We start from the raw sequence: 26,849 nt of genomic DNA, 5'->3' as shown, positions 1-26,849 counted from the left end.
TGCGAAGGTAGTACAGACAGTTCCCATATGCCCTTCACTGGGCTTCCCCTTATGTTAGCATCTTACATTTGTCAAAATGAAGAAATTAACATTAGTACAGTACCATGAACTCGGCTACGGACTTTATTTGGACTTCATTAGTTTCCCCACAAACTCCTGATTTCTGTTTCAGGAACTGATCCGGGAGTCCACTTTGCATTTTCATCCTGGGTCCTTAGTCTCTGATCAGTGACAGTTCCTTGTCCTTTGGTGTTTTTCAAGACCTTGCCACTTTGGAAGAGTACTGGTCAAGTATGCTATAGAATGTCCCCTGACCTGGGATTGTGAGTTTTCTCATGATTAGACTGAACTGCGGTTTTGGGGGACGATCCCATGGAGGCAAGGTGCCTCCATGCATCCTGTCAGGGGCTCATGATATGCATGTGGCTTATCACTGGTGATGCCAACCTTCCTCACCTGGTTCCTCACTGGCACTTGCTACATATTTTTCCTTCCCATTCTCTATTCCTTGAAATAGAGTTACTAAGCCCACACTCAAGGAGAGGGGAATTAAACTCTATCACCCGGCTGGGAGAAAAGCTACATACATGTTGAGTATCCCAAATCTGAAAATCCAAAATTCTAAGTGCTCCAAAATTTGAAACATTTTCAGTGCCAACGTGATGCTCAAAGGAAATGCTCACTGGAGCATTTTGGATTTCAGGTTTTTGGGTGCAGGATGCTCAACTGATAAGTATAATGCAAATATTCTAAAATCTGAAATCCAAAATCTGAGACACTTGTCCTAAGCATTTTGGATAAGAGATATTCAACCTGTATATTTTGGAAATCTTCTGAAAGGATTTGTCTCTTCTCCCCCATTTATTGATATTAATTAGGACTCACAGAACTCCTTCTTAATTCTCTGCCTTCTAAGCCAATAATGTCATTATTTATTTTATTACCGTCACAGGCTGGCTTTCAAGTTGGCTCCTAGGTCCTGCTGACACCAGGTGCTCCAGGCTCCTCTTTCCTTACCCTGCCTAGCCCTGAAATCAGGCACTTCTCCAAGGAGCCATGGTTCTTTTTATTGAAGAATGGTCTTCAGAACCCCAAATCTGGATGAGATCGTGATGAGAAAAGTAAATCTCTCTCCTATCCCTGGGCCCAATTCCTCTCCCAGGGGCAGCTATGGGTTTTTTTTTTTTTTTTTTTTTTTTGAGACGGAGTCTCGCTCTTGTCACCCAGGCTGGAGTGCAATGGCGTGGTCTTGGTTCACTGCAACCTCCGCCTCCCTGGTTCAAGCAATTCTCCTGCCTTAGCCTCCTGAGTAGATGGGATTACAGGCATGTGCCACCAAGTCTGGCTAATTTTGTATTTTTAGTAGAGACAGGGTTTCAGCATGTTGGTCAGGCTGGTCTCAAACTCCTGATCTCAATTGATCCACCTGCCTTGGCCTCCCGAAGCGCTGGGATTACAGGCGTGAGCCACCGTGCCCGGCCTGGCACCTACTCTTGACAATTTCTTTTGTGTTCTTCCAGATGGTGCCTATACCTTGCAGGGTTACAGTAAGGATAGAGATTAAGTGAAGAAATGTTGGAAGGGCTCCCGTAAGATACTCAGCATTTCTTCCCTCCCTCCTATCTTTCCTTCTTTCCTCCCTGGCTCACACGGTCTGCATAGAGAGAGCAGGCATGGGCAGTGGAGATGCGGCAGAGGGCATGGCCAGAGGATGGCTACTCACTAATGGCCCCGGTGTACGTTGGCTGCGTAAGGTCCTTGGGCACCTTCCTGTAGATGTCAAACCTGCAGAGAGCAAATGGAACAGGAGTGAGGTGGGCACAAAGGGTGGGTCTCAAGGCAGCAGGCAGTGGTTCTGGCTCATGTGCCACATGGTTCAGCAAACCATGGTTCTTCCCACAGTTTTTCTGCTCTTTCAGGACACTTTCTCCAAGATGCCTGGTGGGAGGCCTCTCTGATGGAATCCCTGCTCCCCACAACACCCTTAGATCACGTCCCCTTGTCATCTCTACTTCATAACATTTTGTTTTTTTAACAGGGTCTCGCTCTGTCACCCAGGATGGAATGCAGTTGTGCAATCTTGGTTCACTGCAACCTCTGCCTCCCGGGTTCAAGTGAGTCTCATGTCTCAGCCTCCCGAGTAGCTGGGACTACGGGCATGTGCCACCATGCCTGGCTAATTTTTGTATTTTTGGTAGAGACGGGGTTTTGCCATGTTGCCCAGGCTGGTCTCAAACTCCTGAGCTCAAGCAATCCACCCACCTTGGCCTCCCAAAGTGCTGGGATTACAGGCGTGAGTCACCAGATGACCTTCCCAATCATCAGTGGATCTTCCATCAGAGTGTGACTTCCGCAAGGGCAGGCGCCTCGTTAGGTTTTGTCCCCTGCCACGTTCCCAAACCCTAGCATGGGCCTGGTGCATAGTAGGCACTGGATAATTAAGGAGTGAATGGAACCCCTGAGTCGGGGGTGACGCTGACGCTAGAGGAAGCGGAGAAACGCACAGCCCTGCTCGAGTTATGTGACGATGCTGCATTCTTGCTCCACGTCACCTCTCCTCCCCCTCTTCCCTTTCCTGCCTCCTCCTGTTTCCACTCCTGCTGCGCCCCGCTAGCTCCTGCTGTCGGCCTCATGGAGATTTTTCTTAAGAATGCTAAGGCATGAGGTGAACAGAAAGTCCTGCCAGGAGCCCACAGTCTCAGCATCAGCTCGTGATGGCTCTGGTCCCTGTCTTGTGTGGTTTCTGTCCCTCCCAGAAGCAGACAGATAGCTTTCTTTCCTATGGATCCCACCAGAGCTCAGGGAAATCGTGTGGTGTGGTGGGAGAATTCAGGGTTTTGGAATCAGACAGACACGGGTTTAATTCTGGCTCTGCTTTAACAGCAGCTATTTAAGAGTTAAGACCCTGGAATCAGACTACCCTGGTTCAAATCTCGGCTGGTCCTCTTGTTCACCGTGTGACCTTCAGCAAACGACTTCACCTCTCTGAGCCTAAGTTTCCTCCTTTGTAAATATGGGACCATTCATTACCACTAGACCCTGCGAGGCCACAGACAGGAGTGGGGGAAAGAAGAGTCTGTAAAGGATGTGACGCAGAGAGCTCGCAGGGGAGGCTCCCCACGCACTTGGCTTCCTTTCCTTCACTTGAACCTGTGCGGCAGTCAGTTCTCCCACAGCAGAGTTTGATCGACAGAACCCTCCTCAGTCCACACGGCATTCTCGGCGCTCAGACAGAACTTGACTTGCTGGAGAGGCCAGGGGCTCCAGCCCTCCGGGGTGACAAGCTGGTGTGTGGTTCCTCTTTGGTGATTAGGAAACAAGACTGTGCCTGGCTAAACCCGACGCAATGCCTTGGAAACCTTGCGTAAGGGCTGATGCTTGAATCAGTGTGCTCACCCTAATTACACGTGAAACAAGCTCAGTTTCCTAAGACCTCAGGGGAGAAAAATTCCTGCGGGCTGCCAAGTTAAAAGATACCACTTTCTCTGCTGCCTGCTTAGCTCCCAGTCACCTGTGCTTGGGGCCCTGAGGGTACAAGAAGCTGGCGCTGGGGTGTGGTCGGGAGGTCGGGGGTCTCTGCAACTCACCTGTCCATACTTACTCACATCCCTTAGTCAGAAAGTGTGGGCCACTTTAACACAGAGTTGTGTGAGAGGTAAGAGTATGTGCTGTGGAATCAGGTGCCTGGGCTCAACCATGACCACTACTGTGCCACCCTGGGTCCGTAACTCAAACTCTGTGCCTCAGTTTCTTTGTCTATAAAGTGGGGGCAACAACTGTAACTATCTCACAGCATGGTGGTGAGGCTCGAATGACTGCGCACATATAAAGTACTGAGGCGGAGCCTGGCACCCAGAAATGCCATGTGGATATTTGTGGTTACTATTATTATTAACGCTTGTTTGACTAACATTTACACAGCACCTACTACGCACCCCCTCTTTTAGGCCCTCAGGCAAGGAGATAAAAATCAACCCTTGGCCCAGTCAGTTTGTAGGTTAGCAGTAGAGGCAAAGAAACAGAAGGAGAAGGTAGTGGCATCCTCATCACGAGGTGGTGGATTAACTCAGGAGGGGTACCTAACTTGGCCTGGGGTCCTCAGTGAAGCTTCCTACAGGGGTGATGTGTGCACAGAGCAGGAGGAGGAGGTGGGTGGAGGGAAAGAGCAGCCTAGGCAAGGAGAGGAGTAGAAGCAAAGACACAGTAGGACCGAACCCAGGAAGCTGGGCACCGTCCTCTCTCCTGCATGGGGCACGGCCTGGCGTGGAGGGAGAGGAGGATGGAAAGCTGGGGCGCGGCTGGAGGAGAGGGTCCTGAGGGCCAGGCTGTGGCTAGGGAGTCTCATACCAAGTGTCGATGGGAGCCGGTGGGCGGTCTACTGTGGGAGACTATGAGAGGTCAGCAAATTTGGGAGGTGGGGGTGGGGAGAGGGAATGGAGAGAAAAGAACCCAGCGGGTGGCCATCACTGAGCCCCAGCTGATGCCTGCCAGGCAGACATGCAGGCTCAGGAGGACAGATCTTCTGATTTTCCAAGAGAAGCCAAAAATAAGGGAATTTGACGTGGAAGTTCACCATTCTCAAACGGTGGGCCAACATTCTACAGGACAAATGAAACGTGTCTGCAGATGACATGAGGCCCGGGGCCTAGGCGGTGACCATTTGAGCAGAGAGTCCCTGCAGAGCTAGAGAAGGATGTGGTCCGCTTCGTGTCATAGGAAGGCCAGCCTGGGCCAGTGGGGAGGGCACGTGGGTTCTCCTAAGAAGACTGGAGAAATGAGTAGCAAGTAGCCAGGCAGTGGGGAAGGGCTGCAGCGGGAGGGTTCTCGTCCTCACTCCACCCCAACTTGGTCTTGGACCTGCAGGAAATCCCTGGCCCTTGCTGGGCCTCAGCTTCTCTGAGTATTAAATGAGGGGGTACACAGGGGATCTAAAAATTCCCATACAGATTAAAGCTGAATTGACAGCAGTGCCCTGGGGCTCGATACCCCAAGTGGCTAACAACCAGCTTTTGTCCAGGTCACCATCAGGGGCCGACAAGCAGAAACTGGGCCTCGCGATTTAAAAAATACAGAAACTGCTGTGCACAATGGCTCATGCCTGTGATCCCAGCACTTTGGGAGGCTGAGGTGGGAGGACTGCTTGAGAACACGAGTTTGAGACCAGCCTGGGCAGCATAGAGAGACCTCATCTCCACAAAAAAATGAACAAAATTAGCTGGGCATGCTGGTGTGCGCCTGTAGTCCCAGCTACTCGGGAGGCTGAGGTGGGAGGATCACTTGAGCCTGGGAGGTTGAGGCTGCAGTGAGCTGAGATGATGCCATTGTACTCCAGCCTGGGTGACAGAATGAGACTCTATCTCAAAACACACATAAAATAAAAATTAAAAAATAAAAAGTATAAGAACCATTGTTTCAAAACTGGAAGTCAGAGGCTGCTCTGGGTGAGGAGGCAGCAGTGGCTCAGGGCAGGGTGTCTAAGCTCAGTCAGGGTGAGGAAGAGATAGGAGATTGTTACATACAGAGAGACTGGTCAAACATGTACATGTACAAGGATAGTGGGGCCAGGTGCCTCATTGTCAGGGAAGGGGGGTGAAAACATGGTATTAGAGTGGTAATGAAAATATCAGTATGAGGGCCGGGCGCGGTGGCTCAAGCCTGTAATCCCAGCACTTTGGGAGGCCGAGAAGGGCGGATCACGAGGTCAGGAGATCGAGACCATCCTGGCTAACACGGTGAAACCCCGTCTCTACTAAAAAATACAAAAACTAGCCGGGCGAGGTGGCGGGCGCCTGTAGTCCCAGCTACTCGGGAGGCTGAGGCAGGAGAATGGCGTAAACCCGGGAGGCGGAGCTTGCAGTGAGCTGAGATCCGGCCACTGCACTCCAATCCGGGCGACAGAGCGAGACTCCGCCTCAAAAAAAAAAAAAAAAAAGAAAATATCAGTATGAGTTAATCATTTTCAAGATACCCAAATACTGAAATATGCACATGCATATATACATATCATATATACATACATTTCCTCACTCTTTCCATAGAGAAGATCCAGCAACAGCAACAGCCCAATAGCAGTGAGTGTAATGAGCACCCAAATCTTGGCTTCTAATCACTATTCTCTACTTAAGGAGTCAGAGCTCCTTGGAATGGCTGATTCTAGGCTGGGCAGGAAAAATACAAGATGGGCCTGGAGCATCTTCTTATGTCAGAAACCAAGAAAGTGTTCAAAGAATGAAAAGGACATGTCAAAAGGACAAGAAGAGGCCAGACACAGTCAATGGCTCATGCTTGTAATTCCAGCAGTTTGGGAGGTCCAGGCAGGGGGATCGCTTGAGGGCAGGAGTTCAAGAAAAGCCTGGGCAACATAACAAGACCTCATCTCTACAAACAACAACAACAACAACAAAGACTACAACAACAAAAGTTGGGCGTGGTGGTGGCGCCTCTAGTCCTAGCTTGTCAAGAGGCTGAGGTGGGAGGACCACTTGAATCTAGGAGTTCAATGCTATGGTGAGCACTGCACTCCAGCCTGGGCTACAGGGTGAGGCCTTGTCTTTAAAAAAAAAAAAAAAAAAAAAAAAAAAAGCTCGAGGGGGTTCCCACTGGTCAAAGAATAGACAATGTGAGCATCAAAATAAATAACAATCATCACAGATTATAAGCCATTGGATAAAACAGAAAGGCAGGAATCTACATAGATAGAAATAAAGAAATGAACAAATCAAAAGTTTGATAAAGAAGAGGATATTGACATACCTTCAAAGCACTTCCCCAGAAAATGCTGATAATTACAAAATGGAAAGAGTGACTGTGCAGTAGAGAAATTCAGCAGACATCATCTTTTTGGTGGGGGCTGGAGGGACAGAGTCTCATTGTCGCCCAGGCTGGAGTGCAGTGATGTGATGACACACTGCAGCCTCAATCTCCCAAGGCTCAGGCGATCCTCCCACCTCAGCCTCCCGAGTAGCTGGGACTACAGGGATGCGCCACCATGCCTGGCTAATTTTTTGATTTTTTTGTAGAGATGGGGTTTTGCAATGTTGCCCAAGCTGGTCTTCAACTACAGGGCCCAAGCGATCTGCCCGCCTTGGCCTCCCAAAGTATTGGGATTACAGGCATGAGCCACTGTGCCTGGCCCAGGCATCATCTGAACCAGGTGAACACAGTGGACACCGGAAGCATAGAAACACATCAGCACCCCTGTGCCTCCTGATATGCCACACTGAGGAGGACACAGCACCACTTCTGGGGAATCCTGCCTAAAAGGTACAGCTTCAATCTAATAATGAGAAAACATCAACCAAATCCAAAGTGAGGGGCAGTCTGCAAAACAAAACCAAACAAAACAAAACAAAACAAAAACTGGCTGGCATTTGCCAAGAGCATTCAGGTCAGAAAGCACAAGAAAAGCCGGGGGAACTGTCACAGATGGAAGGAGACTAAAGAGACATGACAACTAAATCTGATGAGATCCTGGATCAGAAAAAGGCGATCAGTGGGACACCTGAAGAAAGTTGAGTACGAACTGCAGACTGGCCGGTGACACTGTCTAACGGATTTTCCTGCTCTTGATCATGGCATTGTGATTATGTAAGATGTTAACATTTGGGGATGCTTGGGTAAAGGGCATACAGGAACTCTGTACTATTTCTGCAGTTTGGGGGAAAAGTCTGAAATTATTTCAGAACAAAAAGCTAAAAAAGTATTTCAAATGGAAATTTAGAAAAACATCAAAGACAGAGGTGCCACTTATTCACACTTAGAGCATGCCTTTAATCCCGGTTACTCGGGAGGCTGAGGTGGGAGGATCACTTGAGACCAGGAGATTGAGGCTACAGTGAGCTATGACCATTCCACTGTACTCCAGCCTGAGCAACAGAGTGAGACCACCATCTCTAAGAGTAACCGTCATCATCCTCATCATCACCATCCCACTTAGCCTGTTGTCTTCACACCTGGGTGGTCCTTGTAGGCATCTGAATTTGAGGTGCTGGTTTAACAAATGATTGCTGACTCCTAGGTATGAGGCAGAGTAAGTCTCTGCTGGGCATGGGGACAGGGGTAGGGAGGCAGGCTGGGTGATGATGAAGCTCTAAGAGGGAGGTGAGATTTGGACCAAAACTACAGAAGGCAATCAAAGGAAAGAGTAAATGATGCTTAACCATAATCACTCCATTCTATGCTGGGCACATTGACAAACATATTTGCATTTATTTCTCACAAAAACCCTGGAAAATACTTATATCTCATTTTTCCAGGGAGAAAACGGAAGCTCACAGTCACCAAGCCAGTGAGTGACAGAGCTAGGATTCAAACCCAGGTCTGAGTACACAGGGCATGGTCCTTCCACTGCCTGTACTCTGGGAGTCACCAGTTTAGAGCCCACTTTTCGGTAAATTAGATGAAGGTCTCAAGGTTTTGTTCATCTGCTTTTCCAAAGATGCTGCCCCAGAGCAGATGTGAGTCACCTGGAAGACAGGGACCAGTTCGAAATTCATTAATTCATTCACCAGCCATGTGCTAAGCACCTGGTATATCAGGCAGTGTTCTAGAGAGTGGAGAAATGGAAGTGATCAAGGCAGACACCACCCCATGAAGCTGCCAATCTAGCAAAGCTCCTGGCTCCTTGGGACTGGCCACCTCAACACTACGTCCTATGATGCTGACTCCATTCCCACGCCACAGAGCCACGCTGAGCAGCAGTGGTGGGGTAAAGGGAGAGCTCAAAAAGACCCTGGTTTCAGAACTGACCACAAGCCAAGTGAGTCAGCATGAATGTCACTAAGAAAATGGGTTATCAGGAGGCTGGTGAGAACCCCAGGCATGTGACAGACCAGGAAGTGAGCCGTCCTCCCTGACTGATATTAGTCAGTCCCTCGCTGCGGTGATGTGACCAGTTGTGGCCAGCTCTCCGTCAAGAGAATGTGGAGGGAAGGGTGAAGAGAATGGAGGAGGGAAAGGGATGCTTACAGCAAACCTACTATGTACTACGGTCACAGGGGCCTTTGACCAGCATGTTCACATCTAATTGTCTTGACTGACTTGCAAATGAGGGATTACTGTTCCATTTTACAGATGAGGCTCAGAGAGGTCGGAGACTTGGCTAGGCTCACACACCTATGAAGTGCCATGGCAGAGATCTGAGTCTGGATCTAATTTATGGTCCTGGTCAGTGTGGGGACAAATCAGGCCCATTTGGGTGGAAAATATTTGGAAGAAAAAGAATGGGACTGCTTAGCCTCAAACACAGAAAGCTAAAGGATGGACGATAATAAATATTTATTATTGAAGAAACACTCCCTCCTAGCCCTCCCTGGCCACTGGAGTGTGAGTTCTCAAGGGCAGGTCCCGGATCTTTCCTCTCCTGCCCTCCTCTCTGCCCAGCCTAGGCCCTTGTGGAACTGAGTCCACGAATGGATCTGTACAAGCGTAAGGCCCACTGGTTGGCCTTAAACATGAGACTAAGATAAGATGGGCGGTGGTGAAGCTGGGCGATGAGTACACAGTGGTCCCTGTACTGTTTTCTCTACTTTTGTGGATACTTAAGACAGTTTTGCTTTTTTTTTTTTTTTCTTTTTTTGAGATGGAGTTTCGCTCTTATTGCCCAGGCTGGAATGCAATGGCGTGATCTTAGCTCACTGCAACTTCCGCCTCCCGGGTTCAAGCGATTCTTCTGCCTCAGCCTCCCGAGTAGCTGGGATTACAGGCACGTGCCACCACGCCTGGCTAATTTTGTATTTTTAGTAGAGATGAAGGTTTCTCCATGTTGGTCAGGCTGGTCTCCAACTCCCAACCTCAGGTGATCTGCCTGTCTCGGCCTCCCAAAGCGCTGGGATTACAGGTGTGAGTCACCGCATCGAGCCACATTTTTGCTTTTTAAAAAGGAAAATGGGTCAAACTTAAAGCAAGGGAGGAACCAACTGGACTTAAGAAAAACTAACCTGGATGCCAGGGGTCAAGGGAATGGGAGTGGGAACTGGGGTTAGCTGGGCACGTGGATTATCCCCTGCTGGGACAGGACCCAGAGACTCCACAGGGCCCCCTGCCCTCAATGGTCCTCACGGTCAGCTCTCGCAGGCACTCTGAGATCACTGTGTCCAACCCATTCACTTTACAGAAGAGAAAACCAAAGCCTCAAGAAGAGGTGTGCCTTGCTCAGTTGAACGTACAATTAAACTCAAGAGTATCAAAAACAAAAACAAAGCCAGGTGTGGTGCTCACACTGTCATCCCACTCTGAGAGGCTGAAGTGGGTGGATCACTTGAGGTCAGGAGTTTGAGATCAGCCTGGCAACATGGTGAAACCCTGTCTCTACAAAAAAATACAAAAATTATTTTGGTGTGGTGGTGGTCGCCTGTAGTCCCAGCTACTCGGGAGGCTGAGGTGGGAGGATTGCTTGAGCCCAGGGAGGTCGAGGCTGCAGTGAGCTGAGATCATGCCTCTGCACTCCAGCCTGGGTGAGAGTAAGACCCTGTCTCAAGAATAAGTAAATAAAATAATAATTTTTAAAAATAAAAACAAGCCCCAGGGCGGGCAGATTACCTGAGATCAGGAGATCGAGACCATCCTGGCCAACATGCCAAAACCCTGTCTCTACTAAAAATACAAAAATTAGTCGGGCATGGTGGCAGGTGCCTGTAATCCCAGCTACTGGGGAGGCTGAGGCAGGAAAATTGCTTGAATCTGGGAGGGGGAGGTTGCAGTGAGCCAAAATCGCGGCACTCCAATACTCCAGCCCGGGAGATAGAGCAAGACTCTGCCTCAGATATATAAATAAATAAATAATAAAGTAAATAAATAAAAACAAGCCAATAAAAAGCTTTCCAATCAATCCTTGATAGTGCTTATGTCAGGAGAGGTTTTGCCTCTCAGGGAACATTTGTCTTTTGGACCATCGCTGGGTATGGGGGTGCTACTGGCATCTCATGGGTAGAGGCCAGGGGTGCTGCTAAACATTCCATGGCACACAAGAAGGTCCCCCCACAACAAAGAATGACCAGCCCCAAGTGTCAAGAGGGTTGAGGTTGGGAAGCTCTGTTGTGTGCGGAATAAAACCTCCCATATGGAAACGCATTTTCCCATTGATCCCATGCTCTCTCTGAGGGGCCTCCAGCTGCTCCTGTCCCCGGATGGGTGATGTCACGGCCACGGCCTTAATGGCCTCCATGGAGACCAGCAATCTGGAGTTAGGCAGTGCTTCCCTCTCCCTTTTTGCTCTGTGCCTGAGAAGGCAGCGCTCACTTGGAAAAAAAACAACACAAAGGAACCCACAAGGAAAAGATGAAGTCCAGTCTGAATTTACTTTGTGACTTACTATAATGGTGTGGTAAGTACAAGTGTCACTATGTTAATCAAAAAGGTGCCAAATCCATGTCTCTAGCTTAATCGCGCCTTAGGATGCAGCAAGTTCCATGAGAATGTATGGGAAGGTCAGTGCTAAAAGTCAATGAGAACATAGGATTTCCTTAACAGAAATCCACTTTCCGGGCCACATCTAGCCTACAGAGTGAGGAATGGCTGCAGAGCCCAACCCCAAATAAACACGTCTTCCCCTGCTCCCAAGCAAGGAAACTGCCGCTGGAAATGTCTGACTAATGGATTTAATCTGTAATTTCTTTTCATAGCAGAATGCCTCAGCTTTGCTATTTTAACTTTTGCTGCTTGGGACCTTAGTTCTCCCCTGTTCTTGCAGACGAATCTCGGATCACTCTGTGGTTCGCCATATGTGGGCGGCTAACGGGCAGGCACTTGTGATGTCACTGTTTCCAAGGCTTAATGAAATTAGATGCCATTTAGGAGCAAGTCATTGGAAGTGGTGGGTCATTTGTCCCAAAAATAGCCATCAAGGCTTTTAGTTGAAACTCTGGCTCGTCAGCCCTGGACACCAGCCTGTCGGAGTCCTCGGTGCCGAGTGCCAGGGAGGCGAAAAACTCACTCGTTTGTCCACCTACTCATTCCCTCCACCTTACTGAGAACCACTGGCCCGGGGGCTCTACTAGGATACGTGTGTGCCTGCAGATGTGTGTGCATGCATATATGTGTGTTGGGGGGCACGAAGGCAAATGAACACACTAGAGCCAAGTGGAGGCAGGGGGGAGGGTGCCCTAGAATCATTCTCATCGCCCCCCTCAAATCCTGACCTTGACATTCATACTACTAAGATGAGTTCACACCACTCTCTCCCTCTGTCCAAAGGAGAAAAGGTCCAGCTCTGTCTCTAGCCCAGATGGAGAAGCTTTGAGGGAGGAATAATAATAACAATAATAATAAATAATAATAATAACAATCACAGCTATGACTGCTGCTACCCCCATCGCGAGGGCTTACTGCGCACAAGGCCTCAGGCTTACACTTTGTGTTCAGTATCTCAGATCACTTTCATAACCCTGTGTGGCAGACAGTAGCATTCTTTCTGTTTGACTTGCCCAAGATGCAGGGCCAAGACTTGAACTGGCACAGTCTGCCAGTAGAACACTTCTTCTCACCCCTGGGCCACATGCCTGCCTAGAAGAGGGAGACAGGCTGGCAGGTGAAGGAGTGAAGGCCTGGATTTATGAGAGATCTAGGTGACGACTCCTGGTCTACAGAGCACATAATGCTGATGTCACCAACACATATAAGGTTTTCTCCCTGCAGCTCTCTCCCCAGACCTTGGTGCCCACGGCATGGCCTCCCAGCCCCAGCAGCCTCCACTTCTACCCCAGTCATCTCCACATGTGACCTCTCCCATCTGTGATAACCCTCTCTGACCACAAAGTCTTGGCCTTTCCCCTCCTCTCCTTCCCACAAAGACCAAGTCTGGACAGAGAGGAAGAGGAGTAAATCTGACAGCTTGGCTTCCAGAAAGCCAGACAAACCACACTCCCCATCCCAAGGCGGCTCCCCGATCTCCACAGGCTCTGGGGACTATACCTGGCCCAGCCCCAGGGTGGCTGCAGGATCTTCCACCCTTGCTGGGCTGGGTCAGATGTGTCCTTGAATCTCCTGTGGGTCACGCAGGGCCTGGCCCATTAACAGCACTCAGTGAACTCCAGGTGAAAGTATAAAATGACGTCTGCACAAGGCTATTCGCCACAGCACCAGCTGTAACAGCAAATGACTGGAGACCATCCAAACATCCAGCCAAAGGGGACACTACAGATCACCCATAAGGCAGAGGGTGATACAGCTGTATGGGAGAATGACACTGTCATGGGGAATCTCCAGGATACAGTAAGAGGAAAAGGCTAGGGCAGAATACTGCATTCTGTTACATTTTATGTGTGTGTCCCTGTGACAGAGGGGTGGGGTGTAGTGATAAAAATGAATGTACGGTCTTGCTTATATCTTCAAAAAGAAGCAACAGAAGGGGAAACCAAAAGTTTATACGAATGGTTACTTCTATTCTTCTTAGGAGATGTATAAAAATATTAAATATGGCTGGGTGCGGTGGCTCACACCTATAATCCCAGCACTTTGGGAGGCTCGGGCGGGCGGATCACGAGGTCAGGAGTTCGAGACGAGCCTGACCAACATGGAGAAACCCTGTCTATACTAAAAATACAAAATTAGCTGGACATTGTGGCGCATGTCTGTAATCCCAGGTACTCGGGAGGCTGAGGCAGGAGAATCACTTGAACCCAGGAGGTGGAGGTTGCGGTGAGCCAAGATCATGCCATTGTACTCCAGCCTGGGCAACAAGAGCAAAACTTTGTCTAAAAAAAAAAAAAAAAAATATATATATATATATATATATATATAAATTTGAGAAAAAAGTACAAGACCCATATACTGAAAATACTGCTGAGGGAAATTAAAGACATGAAAGCAAAAGTAAATGTGGAAATATAGACATTAGTGGGTCAGAAGATTCAACATTGTAAAGATGGCATTTCTTCCCAAATTTATCCATAGATCAACTCAATTCCAATCAAAATCCCAGCAGGTATTTTGTAGAAATTGACAAGCTGGTTCTAAGACTCGTATGGAAACACAAAGGACTTAGAATAGCCAAAGCAACTGTGAAAAAGAACAAAACTGGACCTGACGTCAGACTTACTATAAACCTTCTAGAGGAAATCATAAGGGAAAATCTTTGTAAGCTTAGGTTAGGCAAAGATTTTTCTTTTTTAGATGAGACACCAAAAAGTTTAATTAATAAAAGAAAAATGATAAATTAGGCTTCATTATATTTTTTTTTTTTTTTTTTTGAGACAGAGTTTCACTCTTGTCGTCCAGACTGGAGTGCAATGGCATGATTTTGGTTCATGGCAACCTCTGCCTCCCGGGTTCAAGCAATTCTCCTGCCTCAGCCTCCCAAGTATCTGGGATTACAGGTATGCGCCACCATGCCCGGCTAATTTTATATTTTTAGTAGAGATGGGGTTTTGCCATGTTGGCCAGGCTAGTCTCGAACTCCTGACCTAGTGATCCACCTGCCTCGGTCTCCCAAAGTGCTGGGATTACAGGCGTGAGCCACTACACCCGGCCCCAGCAATTTCTTTTTTTTTTTTTTTCTTTTTTTTTTTTTTTTTTTTTTTTTTTTTTGAGACGGAGTCTCACTCTGTTGCCCGGGCTGGAGTGCAGTGGCCGGATCTCAGCTCACTGCAAGCTCCGCCTCCCGGGTTTACGCCATTCTCCTGCCTCAGCCTCCCGAGTAGCTGGGACTACAGGCGCCCGCCATCTCGCCCGGCTAGTTTTTTTGTATTTTTTAGTAGAGACGGGGTTTCACCGTGTAGACCAGGATGGTCTCGATCTCCTGACCTCGGAGGCCGAGACGGGCGGATCACGAGGTCAGGAGATCGAGACCATCCTGGCTAACACGGTGAAACCCTGTCTCTACTAAAAAATACAAAAAACTAGCCGGGCGAGGTGGCGGGTGCCTGTAGTCCCAGCTACTCCGGAGGCTGAGGCAGGAGAATGGCGTAAACCCGGGAGGCGGAGCTTGCAGTGAGCTGAGATCCGGCCACTGCACTCCAGCCTGGGCGACAGAGCGAGACTCCGTCTCAAAAAAAAAAAAAAAAAAAAAAAAAAACAACTTAAATATACATTCACCATATGATCAAGCCATTCCGCTCTAGGCTTTTGCTCAAGAGAAATGAAAGCATCTGCCCATACAAAGACTGTATATGAAAAGTCATGGAAGCTTGATTTATAAGAGCCACAAGATAGAAACAACCCAAACGTCCATCAACAGACAAATGGATGAACAAGGTGTGGCATATTCATAAAATAGAATATTACTCAGCAACAAAAAGCAGTGCAGCATTGATACATGCAATGACATGGATGATTCTCAAAATAATGATGCTGAATGGCAGGCAAACTAGGGTACATATGGTATGGTTCTGTCTATAGAAAATGCTAGAAAATGCCAACTAATCTAGAGTGACAGCAGATCATCAGCTGCCCAGGGAGAGCGGAAAGGACAGGGAGGAGCAAGCTTTGGGGTGTGGTGTAGATATCCACTATCCTGGCTGTGATAATGGTTTCATGGATGTATACATATATCATATTTTTCACATTGTACACTTCAGACGTGACATTTATTGTAAGTCAATTATACCTCAATAAAGCTGTCTGAATAAAACATTTTAACAGCCATAATTAAAATACATCCCATACATTAAGTGATCCATGAGTTCATAAGGATACTTCCTAAAAACAAGTAACGAGCTTTGTTGGACACCTTTAAGATCCTACACCACCAACTCATTATTCTGAAAATTGGTAAATAAAGAGAACGCACTTACTCTGACTTTTTTTCTTGGTATAAAATGTATTTCTAGATAGCCAAATAGTTGATGAGGGCAAAGTTCTGTTTTATACAATAACTTCAAAGAATGTATGCAGAAAGACTAAGAGAATCAGAAAAATCCTCTTTGTGCGTCCCCTGATGAAGTCCTGGATCTAGACAATAACCAGCAATGACAGGAAACTTCCTAACAGATAGACCAGGCTGCCCCTGCCTGAACGCAGTGATCCATCTGAGCATCTCCAAGAGACGAAAGCCAGTTATTCTGTACCTCTCAATGTGACATAATACAAAGCACACAGCAGCACCCAGGAACGCTTCTTGCCAAGGGAACTGACCCTGAGTCTAATCAAGGTTCCAGATCTAACCACCAGTTTACAAAAAATACCAGGAACAGGTTACATGATTCAATAAGCCCAATCCATAATGTGGGCATTCTACAGAATAAATGACCTAGTTTCTTCAATAAATAAAGGATGTGACCAGGCGTGGTGGCTCATGCCTGTTATCCCAAGACAGGAGAATCGCTTGAGCTCAGGAGTTCCCTGGGCAACATAGAGAGATCCCATCTCCACAAAATATTTAAAAATTAGTCAGGTGTGGTAGCTCACGACTGTAATCTGTTACTCGGGAGGCTGAGATGGGAGGGTCACTTGAGCACAGGAGTTTGAGGCTTTAGTGAGCCATGATTGCACCACTGCACTCCAGCCTGGGCAACAGGATGAGATCCTGTCTTAATAAAATCCATAGGCAATAGGTAGACCTTGTTGGATTCTGATTCCCTTTAACCCTAACCACTTACTTTCATTTTCCCAGCCTCCTTTGTGGCCTGGGGTGGCCATATAACATTGCTCTGACTGATGATAATAAGCAGAAGCCTGCTGGGGGTAGAGTGTTTTTGCTTTTATTAATCAAAGTGTCACACATCACTGGCACTAACACTTCTACCCCAACCCCATCTTCCTGTCTTGGGTGCAGACATAACATCTGGAGCTGGGGGAGCTCCTCTGAGACCCTAAGGGAAAAGTGCAGCTGAGAGCAGAGATAAAAACTCCCGTATCCTTGAGATGCTGAGCCAACACCAGCAGCAAGCTACCTCCAGTCTTCTTGTGACATGAGAAATAAAAAATGAAAACAAAAAAACTCTTATTTAAACCTCTTCTAGTCCAGTTTTCTGTTACTTCAGCTAAAAAAGCACTCCTTACAGATAGCATGTAAAAGAAAAAGCAGAGGAGGTATGGAAAGGCCTTGACTTGCTGCCACTCATCAGCTGGAGAACTTGAATGAATTATCGTTCTACCTGGAAGGTTCTGCCCTTGCATCTCTGTACGGCTTGCTCCCTCACTTAAGTCTGTTTTCAAATGTCATCTCCTCGGGGGAGCCTGTGCTTACTCTGCCCTCTTTTTTTTAATATTTTTTATTTTTTGAGACAGGGTCTCACTCTGTTGCTCAGGCTGGAGTGCAGTGGCACGACCAAGGCTCACTGCTGCCTCGACCTCCCTAGGCTCAGGTGATCCTCCCACCTTGGTCTTTCAAGTAGCTAGGACAAGCGCACACCACTGCACCTGGCTAATTTTTGTATTTTTTGTAGAGACGGGGTTTTGCCATGTTGCCCTGGCTGGTCTCAAGCTTCTGGGCTCAAACAATCTGCCTGCCTCAGCCTCCCAATGTTGGGATTACAGGCGTGAGCCACCACGCGAAGCCTCTGCTCTCTTCTTTCTTCACAGCACTTAAAATCACTCCCTGACATTGAGTTATGTGTATCTGCTCCCTGCCTGACTCCATCAGAATATAAGTCACCAGAGAGCTGGAACCCCATCTGTCTCTATCACCAGGGCCTAGAAGAGTGCCTGGCATAGAGTAGGTTCAAAAGAAACACTTGTGCAATGGATGAAGAAGGCAACATTTCTCAAAGTGTGGTCCAAGGACGACTGCCTCAGAATCTGTGGGAAGCTGGTTCCATTTACAGATTCCAGCCAGGCGAGGTGGCTCACACCTGTAATCCCAGCACTTTGGGAGGCCGAGGCGGGCGGATCACCTGACATCAGGAATTTGAGACCAGCCTGGCCAACATGGTGAAACCCTGTCTCCACTAAAAATACAAAAAAAGTGCCAGGTGTGGTGGCATGTGCCTGTAATTCCAGCTACTTGGGAGGCTGAGGCAGGAGAATTGCTTGGACCCAGGAGGCAGAGGTTGCAGTGAGTGAGCCAATATCATGCCACTGCACTCCAGCCTGAGGGACAGAGCGAGACTCCATCTCGGAAAAAAAAAAAAAAAAAAAAAAAAAAAAAATTGCAGATTCCAGGGCCCCACTATAGAATGAACTGAACTGGTATGGGGTGAGGCAGGCAGGGCAGGAATCTGCTTTGCTGAAAAGCACAGTTCTGGAGACGCCCATGCATGCTAGAATTCCTAAGGTGTAAGGCATGTGTTTATTTCTAACTTCAAGCAGATTTCCTAAGACTTTCAGCCTGCACCACCTGACTTACCACAGGTCAACAGAGGGACGGGAAAGGGGACTGGCATTTCCTGGACTCCTACCCTCTGGGCCAAGCACTGCTTAGACACTTGGCCTACTCTATTCACAGAATCTTCCCTACTACTCCTGAGGTTCCTTCAACAAATGCAGAAACTGAGGCTCAGAGAGGCCAAGCCACTTGCCTAAGCTCACACAGCTAGCAAGAAGCAGAGTCAGGACTGGAACCCCGGCCAGTCTCCTCCTGGAGACTGAACACTGATCCTCCCTGGCCTCCCAAAAGCTCCCCACTGGGCCCTGGGAGCCTTGGCTCTCTGTACTCATCGCTGCCCTCCTGTGCCATGCAGGGCCCATACTGACAGCGGGCCGTGGCACTCGGTGAGTGAGTGAAGGATGCAGGGTCCACGGAGTTGAGGAAATGTGGTGCTGTGTCACCTGGAAGCCCTGGCTGGGCAAGGCTGGAGAGGGGCCCCTCACCCTCACTTGCCTCCCCCACCTGCAACAGACAGATGAGCTCAGGCTTGCACAGGAAGAGGAAAGGCAGCCAGGGCTTGGCCGGCAGTCAGGCTTCCCACTTGTCAAGGCCACAGGGAGTGCTGGGCCGAGGGGAGCAAGAGCCCCCCAAGTGTTTCCAACTCACTGGAAACAGGACACGGCCTCCTGGCCCTACACCGGGATACAACAACATCCTGTGTGCAGATGCTATAAATGGAAATGTATTCTTAGAGGGGCAGAGCATGAGCAGGGTTTTTCAAAAGTGACCCATCATCGGATAAAAATACAGACGGCATTTAAATGCTGAGCGGCAGGAGCTATTCCGGGGACTGGATTCTCATGCCTGTGGCTCCCCGCCAGGCACGGCCTTTCACAGAGATTTAAAAAGAATAAACTGTTGGTGTCAGTGTTTTTAAGTTTAGGAGGAGAGTATTTAGGGGAAGGAGCCATGCCAAGATACCTGTGAAAGGTGCCCCTTTTGGGAAAACCCAAGTGTCCCTTGGCCTCCACCTGCCCAATTGATTCAGCTTTGCTTTGTGCTATGAGACCACCATTTTTCTCTCTCTCTCTTTTTTTTTTTTTTCTGAGATAGAGTTTTGCTCTTGTTGCCAAGGCTGGAGTGCAGTGGTGCGATCACGGCTCACTGCAACCTCCCCCTCCCGGGCTCAAGCGATTCTCTTGCCTCAGCCTCCCGAGTAGCTGGGATTACAGGCATGTGCCACCATGCTCGGCTAATTTTTGAATTTTTAGTAGAGGCAGGGTTTCATCATGTTGGCCAGGCTGGTCTCGAACTCCTGGCCTCAAGTGATCCACCTGCCTCAGCCTCCCAAAGTGCTGGGATTACAGGTGTGAGCTACCGAGCCTGGCCTGAGACCACCTTTTGACAACACTCTCAGTGACCTTGAGAAATAAATCAAGGCTGAGTTCTGGGGAGGCCTGGGGTAAAAGCACAGTGCAGGATTAAGATTTTAAGAGGGGAAGGAGAATGATTATTTACTGAGCACCTCCCATGAACCCAAGTAGTAACTCATATTGTCTCATCTGATCCTCAAATCTGATCCTCAAAACCATTCAAGGTATAAACACTAGCTTCATCCCCATTTTTACAGAAAAAGAAAACTGAGGTTCAGGAAAGACTGTGTAGAGACAGTGACTCAGACTGAGGCCTTGAGTACAGGCAGACACATGGGGACGAGGCTGAAGGAGAAAGGGTGGAAGTTCTCGCACAGCTTCATGGCCCCCTGAGGCCCAAGGTTACTCTATCTCACGGCCAAGCAGGGGTACATGTCCTCGTCCATCTGAACACAAGGCTACTGCACTGGGCTGGGAGCACAGCGAAGAAACCTGAAGGGGCAGGCAGCTGTGCACTTTAGAAAGCAAGATCTGGCTCACAAATGAAAAGATGAGATTCTCCACACAATCCCAGGCAAAAGCGCCTTAGGAAAGGGGTCAGAATGTTCTCCTTGTCGGCCTGGCTGAGAGGCTAGTTGGTGATCACTTTCATTTGGGCATATCTCGGTGTTGTCAGTTTTTCTATAATAAGCAGGTTATAAATGAAAACAGAGACACAGTCAGGGCCTGTCTTAGCAGATCTGTCTTTGGCTGTTATCTGTCCCTCCTTCAGACCCCACTGCCCACCAACATTCTTTGTTCCCCAAAGACCACTGCTATTCCAGCGTGGTGCCATCTGTCTGCATCACCCCCTCTCTCCTCCAGCAGCTCACAGTACTTTGCATCACCGAGTGCTTATTGTGGACCACGCACTGATCTAGGTGCTGGGAGCACATCAGAGGTCAGACACAAATCTCCCTGCCTTCACCTAGATTATCTCCTAGTGGGAGAGACCAACAGTGAATGAACTCATATATATCAGTGCTGATAAGTGTTATGAAGAAAAATAAAACAGGTTAAGGAAATAGTGGAATGCCAGGGCCCTTTGGATGGGGCTCATCAGACAAGGAGATCATAACATGCAAATGGAGATAGAATTAAATGAGACAACAGCCACAGGGACAGCCAGGGAACAGCATTCCAGGCAGAAGGGACAGCAAGTGCAAAGGTCTTGAGGCAGGGAGCGTCAGGTTCCTGGAACACCAGGGAACAGCAGGGAGGCTGATACGGCTGGAGTGGCCAGTGAGGTCAGAGGCCTCAGGCAATTGAAAACTCAGCTCACGCATCCCTTTCTCTGAGAAGCCATCTCCAATCAGCCTCAGGCCGGATGAAGTGCCCCCATGGGGCCCTCTGCAGCCCCTGAGGTCTCCCTGTTATTACTGGGCACATGCTGTGATTGATGTCACTGAGCATGCGTGGACTGCATTCACAAATGAACAGCACAGCCCACACTGCCCCGTTAATACTGTTGGTGTCTTCCCCTCAAAGCTGTGAATTCCTCAAGGGCAGGAGGTTGTCTTACACGTCTTGGGGTTCCCCAGGGGCTGGCACTGTGAGCTTAAGTGGGGAGCGTCATCTTTAAGCAGCAAAAGGCTCACTGAGCCAGGGAAGACTGTGGGTCTTTCCTGAGTCAAGAGCTCACCTGAGCTGTGCAGGTGAGTACCCTCAGGGAGGCACTTGGCTTCCTCACCACCCACCAGCAACGAGGCTCCACAGAGGAGATCCAGGCAGGCAGGCGGGGAGGAAGGGAGCGGCTGCGAGAGGGAGGGAAGGGCTCTGTTCCCCGCTCCCCCTGCTAAATTTCCCACATCTGCCTCAATCTGTGCTTTCTTCAACAGTTCATGGCATAACTGAGTCCCTGCTTTAAGGAAAGCCCACATGAGAAAATAAAAATGTAAAACTAATTCATCAGGCAGTTATTATTCATAGAGAGGAAACACCTTTACCTCTGAAAGAGACTCCAGGAAACGTCAGCATCCCCAAGTCAATTAACAGACCCAAGCACTGGTCACCCAGCAGCTCCCATCAGCAAATGAGAGACGGCCAGGCCTCACACGTGGGACAGAAGTATACTTCTCTGGAGTGGAAAAATGTCTACGGAGAATAGGCAGGAACTGGAAAGTAGAGAAGTGGGCTGGGTGTGGCCCGTGGCAAACTGTGGAGTCCACAGAAAGCCTCCCAGCTTGGCACATGGCTGGAACCAAGGGGTCCCAGGGCAGCCAGATAAGCGAAACCAGAAATCTGGGGAATGAGGTGAAATCACCAATTAAAAAATTATGCCAAGTATTTTAAAAATAAAATAATACGCAAAGCAAAGCAAACACTTCTGTGGGTCAGATGTGGCCTGAGTATTATCAGTTTGTGAACTTGGCCTTAAATCTTGAACATGAAGTATTTTTGTGTCAGAACAGTCAGTAGAATGAAAAATATAACAAGAAGAGAGAGAAACATAAAAGTTATAGAGCCAGAAGGGAGCTTCAAGATCATGGAATTCCTGTGTGGTCAAGAGGTTTCATCTCAGGGATCAAGTCTAGTGGTTGCCAGGCTGCTAAGGCTGAGACCTGACTCTTTTGGAGCCAGGAGATAGATTAGCAATGTCTGCCAAGGACATGGGAATAGGAACATTTGCTCCATACTTTCTGGGTTTGATGAGTCCAGATGCATCTTAAAGGCAAAAACTGATCCAGAAAGCTGTACCAAATTGCCTAATGTCACAAGGAAGAACGAGTGTCCCACCTGGGGCTCTTCTCACGACACCCCCAGATGCCCCTAAATATTTTGATCTGCAGTCTACCAAAAACTTATCTTGGAGAGAAGCCATCTCTAAACCAATAATGCAAGTGGATAAGAAAATCTGATTTTTACAGTGATTCATTTTCTCCATGACTTCTTAGAGACAACATCTTTTCTAAACAGCAAGGGGAGTCTGAACCCTGACAAAGCCATCTGAGGCTGCTGCCTCTGGCACACAAAATATCCCAGCTGAGGGACCTGAGCCCAGCCGAGGGGTCTGGCGCCAGAGGGAGCCTGGACCCACCAGAGAGCCGTGGCTTGCCTCCCAACTCGGCCCTCCCCATCCCACTCGGTGTGAGTCATGGCCAGCGACTTCAGTGTGCTGGCTGCAGAGTCCTCAGTTTTACTTGGCTCCTGAGCAAAATGTACTTTTCCAAGGGACACTCATTCAACTGAGGCTGAATTTTGCAATTCCCTGGCAGGGGTGAGGCCAGCCTCCCCTGAGCACACACTGTCCTGGGGAATGGGGACCAAAGAATGCAGTTGTCACCCCCCTCACCTCCTCCTTCCTCCTCCCCAGGGCGGAAGATCTGTCTACACCCTGTCAGGGCCCTGGCATGCCTGCCATCCCCTCAGCCTCTGCTAGTCACCCAACAGCAACCATTGCCTCCCTCTAGCTCCCCATGCAGGGTGCACTCCTGAACTGGATTTCAAACTACACCTGACAGCAGGCCTGGAAAAGATGAGCCCACAGCTAAGCCAGCCAGGAAAGCCCCCACACAAGGCAGAGCCACACCCCACTGCACATCACTGCTGGGGTTGTGGTGGCTCAAGCACCAAGTGCATCGTGAACCTGTTTTACTTTTGTCCCTCTTTTAAAACGTAAGTTTTTTTTTTTTGGAGCAGTTTTAAGTTTACAGCAAAATTGAGCAGAAGATAGCGATTTCCCCTATCCTGCCTGTCCCCACACATGCACAGCCTCCCTCACTATCAACATCCTGTACCCGAGGGGACATTTGTTATGACTGATGAATGAACACTGACTCATCATTGTCTCTCAAAGTCCATACTTTACATCAGGGGTCACTCTTGGTGCTGCACATTCCTTGGGTTTAGACAAATGTATAATGGCACGTATCAATCACTGCAGTATCACACACAGTGTCACTGCCCTAAACATCCTCTGTGCTCCGCCTATTCATCCCTCCCTCCCTCCAGCCCCTGGCAACCACTGATCTTTTACTGTCTCCATAGTTTTGCCTTTTCCAGAATGTCACAGAGTTAAAATCATACAGTATAGAACCTCTTCAGATTGGCTTCTTTCATTTAGTAAGAGGCATTTAAGGTTCCTTCATGTCTTTTCACAGTTTTCTAGCTCATTACCTTTCAATCCTGAACAATATCCCATTGTCTGGATGAACCAGTGTGCTTGGCATTTCAATCCCCATGGATTTTCAGAGCCAGGGGCTCTACTGTCTCATGCATTAGCTGCATGACTTTAGACAGATTTTTCTCTGAACCGCCAGTGTTTTTCATCTGTAAAATGGGGTTAAAATACTGCTTACCTCACAGAAGTAAGGATTAAACGCAGAAATGCATGTAAGGCATGAATGGCAGCTCCCAGCCCGTAGCAAGCACATGGTGGATGTGAGCTGTGCTTACCATCGTCGCTAGCACTGCGACTGTCACTACATTCCTGAGCTTTCTCAGGGCTTCTCTTTTCTGCAGAGCAGCATGGAGGGGAGTACAGACAACCTAGCTTTCGGCTCAAATCCTGACTCTGCTAGGCAACTGGCTGAACCTCTGGGAGTCTCAGTTTACTCATCTGTAAAATGGGGAGGGGCATTACGTCTCCCTCCTAGGGAGATTTTGAGAAATGAATGAGATCACGAATTGGAATGTAGAAAGAAGCCTTGGCATTCACTAGGTGCTCAAAAAAGGTCAGTTGCTCCCTGTGAGGGAGAGGTCCTCCGTGCTTCCTGTGAATAGCCCTGCTGAGCCCAGAGAGCAGGGAAGGGAAATTGTGGGTATACTTGCAGACAGACAGGGAAATCCAGACCTACTGCCCAGCACCAGGGTTGAGAGCCCCTCTGCTGGCTCATGCTACGGTAGAGAGAGAAGGGAGAGGCAAGTGCCCTCCTGCCTAGCCCAGCCAGGACCCAGAGGACTGGGGGGTGGCTAGCACTCGGGGGTGGAGTAACATCTCTGCAGTGAGCCAAGGCCTGCCTGGCTGTCTTCTTGGTGTCAAATGACGGCAGAGGCTGGAACACTGAGGCAGTGGCCAAGGCCAGCCAGCAGTTGTTCTTGCGGCCTCCAAAGAGTGGAAATAGGGACAGGGAAAAGTTACAGGCAGCAGCCAGCAGTTCATAGCAGGTTCTGTGGAATTGCTGGGGCTAAGCAAGGACTCCTGTGCTCTCCTGTGAATCGTCCTTGGCCTTTCATCCAAACTGGACCTGCCCACCTGGGAGGTCCACCACCCCCGCCTGTACCCAAAGGGATCACACCCTGACCATGCAGTGTCACTGATGCCAGGAGGGAAGGGCTGCCAGCAACCCCACTTTCCAGGTAGCACGATAAAGGTCACCCAAGGTGGCACTGCTGGCAAGCACTGGAGCTGTAATTCAAACCCTTGGCTTGCAGATCCCCCACAGCCTGAAGCCAAGGTCTGCAAAGATTCTGCATGGCCACTGCTCTCCATCTGCATCATCTCCATCTGCATCATCTCCATCTGCATCCCCTTTCATTTCCACATTCATGCATTTGTTCATGCATTCATCCAGCACCTGTTCAGCAACTATCACTAGCACCTGCTCTGCTAATGATAAAAATGGGAGCTAAACAAAGGCAGTCTCTGCCTGCCTGGAGCTAGAGTCAAGAAAACCTCCACTGAGAATGCAGAGTTACAGAATGAGATAAGCGTCGGGGAAGGCCCCTGGGCTTCCCTTGCCTCTACTAGACAATAGGCTGGAGAGTACAGTGCGGTGAGCCTGGAGTTGCCCTTTCTGGGTTCAAGTCCCAGCTCTGCCACTTGCTAGCTGTGGCCTCGGGGAATTCCCTTCACTGCCCTGTGCTTCCATTTCTCAGGCTGTCAAACAGTGCTCACTTCACTGGCGTGCTCAGAGGGGACTCGCATGTTAGTACAGGGAAAGGCTTAGCACAGTGCCTGGCCCCATGGGGGAGTGCTTCCCCTGTGACACAGCTGCAGGGTGTAGGGTACATGGAGGACCACAAGCATTTTCTTCCCAAAGGAGAAGCTCCTTCTCCCCTACAAATCCCTCTGAAGGCTGCCTCTGCAAAGAGGTGGCACCAGTGGACACAGGAAATTAGGCCCCAAAGAGGGGCACGGTGCCTTTCCCATAGGTCCAAGATGAGAGAAAATCTAGGGCAGCGGCAGGGGCCCCCACCAGGTCATGGCTGCTGTCTGAGGGCTGTGAGCATCTCCCTCCCACTCCCACTTCTCTCCGCTTCTCTTCCCCACCCTGCTCTCCTCCTGCCTCCCCAGCTGGCCTTTCCTTCTGGACTTTGCTCCAACTCTCTTGACCTCTAGAGCATGGAGCTGAGGTTCTGAATCCCAGAAACACTTGGAACGTTTACATTAAAATTTAATTGGATTCGGCAATACAAAATAAGAAAAAGCAACTGTATACTCACTCAAATAAAGGATCTGTTAAGAAATGGTACATAGGTAGTACAAATTTCCCAACCTGCATGGGAAGGATGAATACCACATTTAGAAGAGTATTTCTCCTGGGATGGGATGGAGATGGGTCAAAATGGAAAGTGCAGGCAGAAGAGGAATATAGGAGCTTAAGTTTGCTTCTTAGGATGGGAGGTAGGTGTATATTATTCTTTATGTGATTCTACATGTCCAAAATATTCTATGAAATAAAAAATAAGCTCAAAAGTACCCCAATCAGGTACTATAACAATAAAAAAGAATGAAGCACTGATCCGACCACAAGAATGGATCCCACAGATGGGACATGGGATGAAAGAAGTCCAGCACACACTGATCAGATCATATGATTCCACGCATGTGACCTGAAGAACAGGTAAGACTAAGGCAAGGGGAGGGAAGTCAGGAGACGGGTCACCCCGCAGCGGGGGTGCTGGCTGGGAAGGGGCATGCAGGAGCTTTCTGGGGCACTGAAAGTGGTGTCCACCTTGATCTGGGGGTGGCCACATGGGAGTATCACGTAAAGAGCCATTGAACTGTATACTTAAGAACACTTTACAATCTGCAATACCTCAATTTAAAAATTCCTTAAACATTTAGAAAGAAAAAAAAAAAAAAACAAGTCATCAGCCACATTTGGGAACTCTTTGCACTGGCTTAGGTTAATATTAAAGAGACAGTTTTAGAATTTCTTTCTATAGGCCAGGTGCAGTGGCTTATGCCTGTAATCCCAGCACTCTGGGAGGCCGAGGCGGGTGGATCACCTAAGGCCAAGGGTTCGAGACCAGCCTGGCCAACATGTGAAACCTAGTCTCTACTGAAATACAAAAAATTAGCCAGGCGTGGT

The 26,849-nt window shown here is 48.7% G+C and overlaps 1 protein-coding gene across 2 annotated transcripts in view; it reads right to left on the bottom strand.

Moving 5' to 3' along the window:
* ERGIC1 (endoplasmic reticulum-golgi intermediate compartment 1) overlaps positions 1–26,849 on the bottom strand; it is a 120,641-nt gene that overhangs the window by 61,697 nt on the left and 32,095 nt on the right. For both annotated transcript variants that reach the window (XM_030926932.1, XM_030926931.1), the window contains exon 2: positions 1,724–1,785. In XM_030926932.1, coding sequence (XP_030782792.1) covers positions 1,724–1,785 — 62 coding nt within the window. The remainder of the gene's footprint in view (positions 1–1,723; positions 1,786–26,849) is intronic.

The sequence above is a fragment of the Rhinopithecus roxellana genome, chromosome 3 (genome assembly GCF_007565055.1).
Source record: "Rhinopithecus roxellana isolate Shanxi Qingling chromosome 3, ASM756505v1, whole genome shotgun sequence".
Lineage (NCBI taxonomy): Eukaryota > Metazoa > Chordata > Mammalia > Primates > Cercopithecidae > Rhinopithecus > Rhinopithecus roxellana.
The sequence above is the reverse complement of the archived record's forward strand: the minus strand, read 5'-3'. Positions and strand labels throughout refer to the sequence as shown.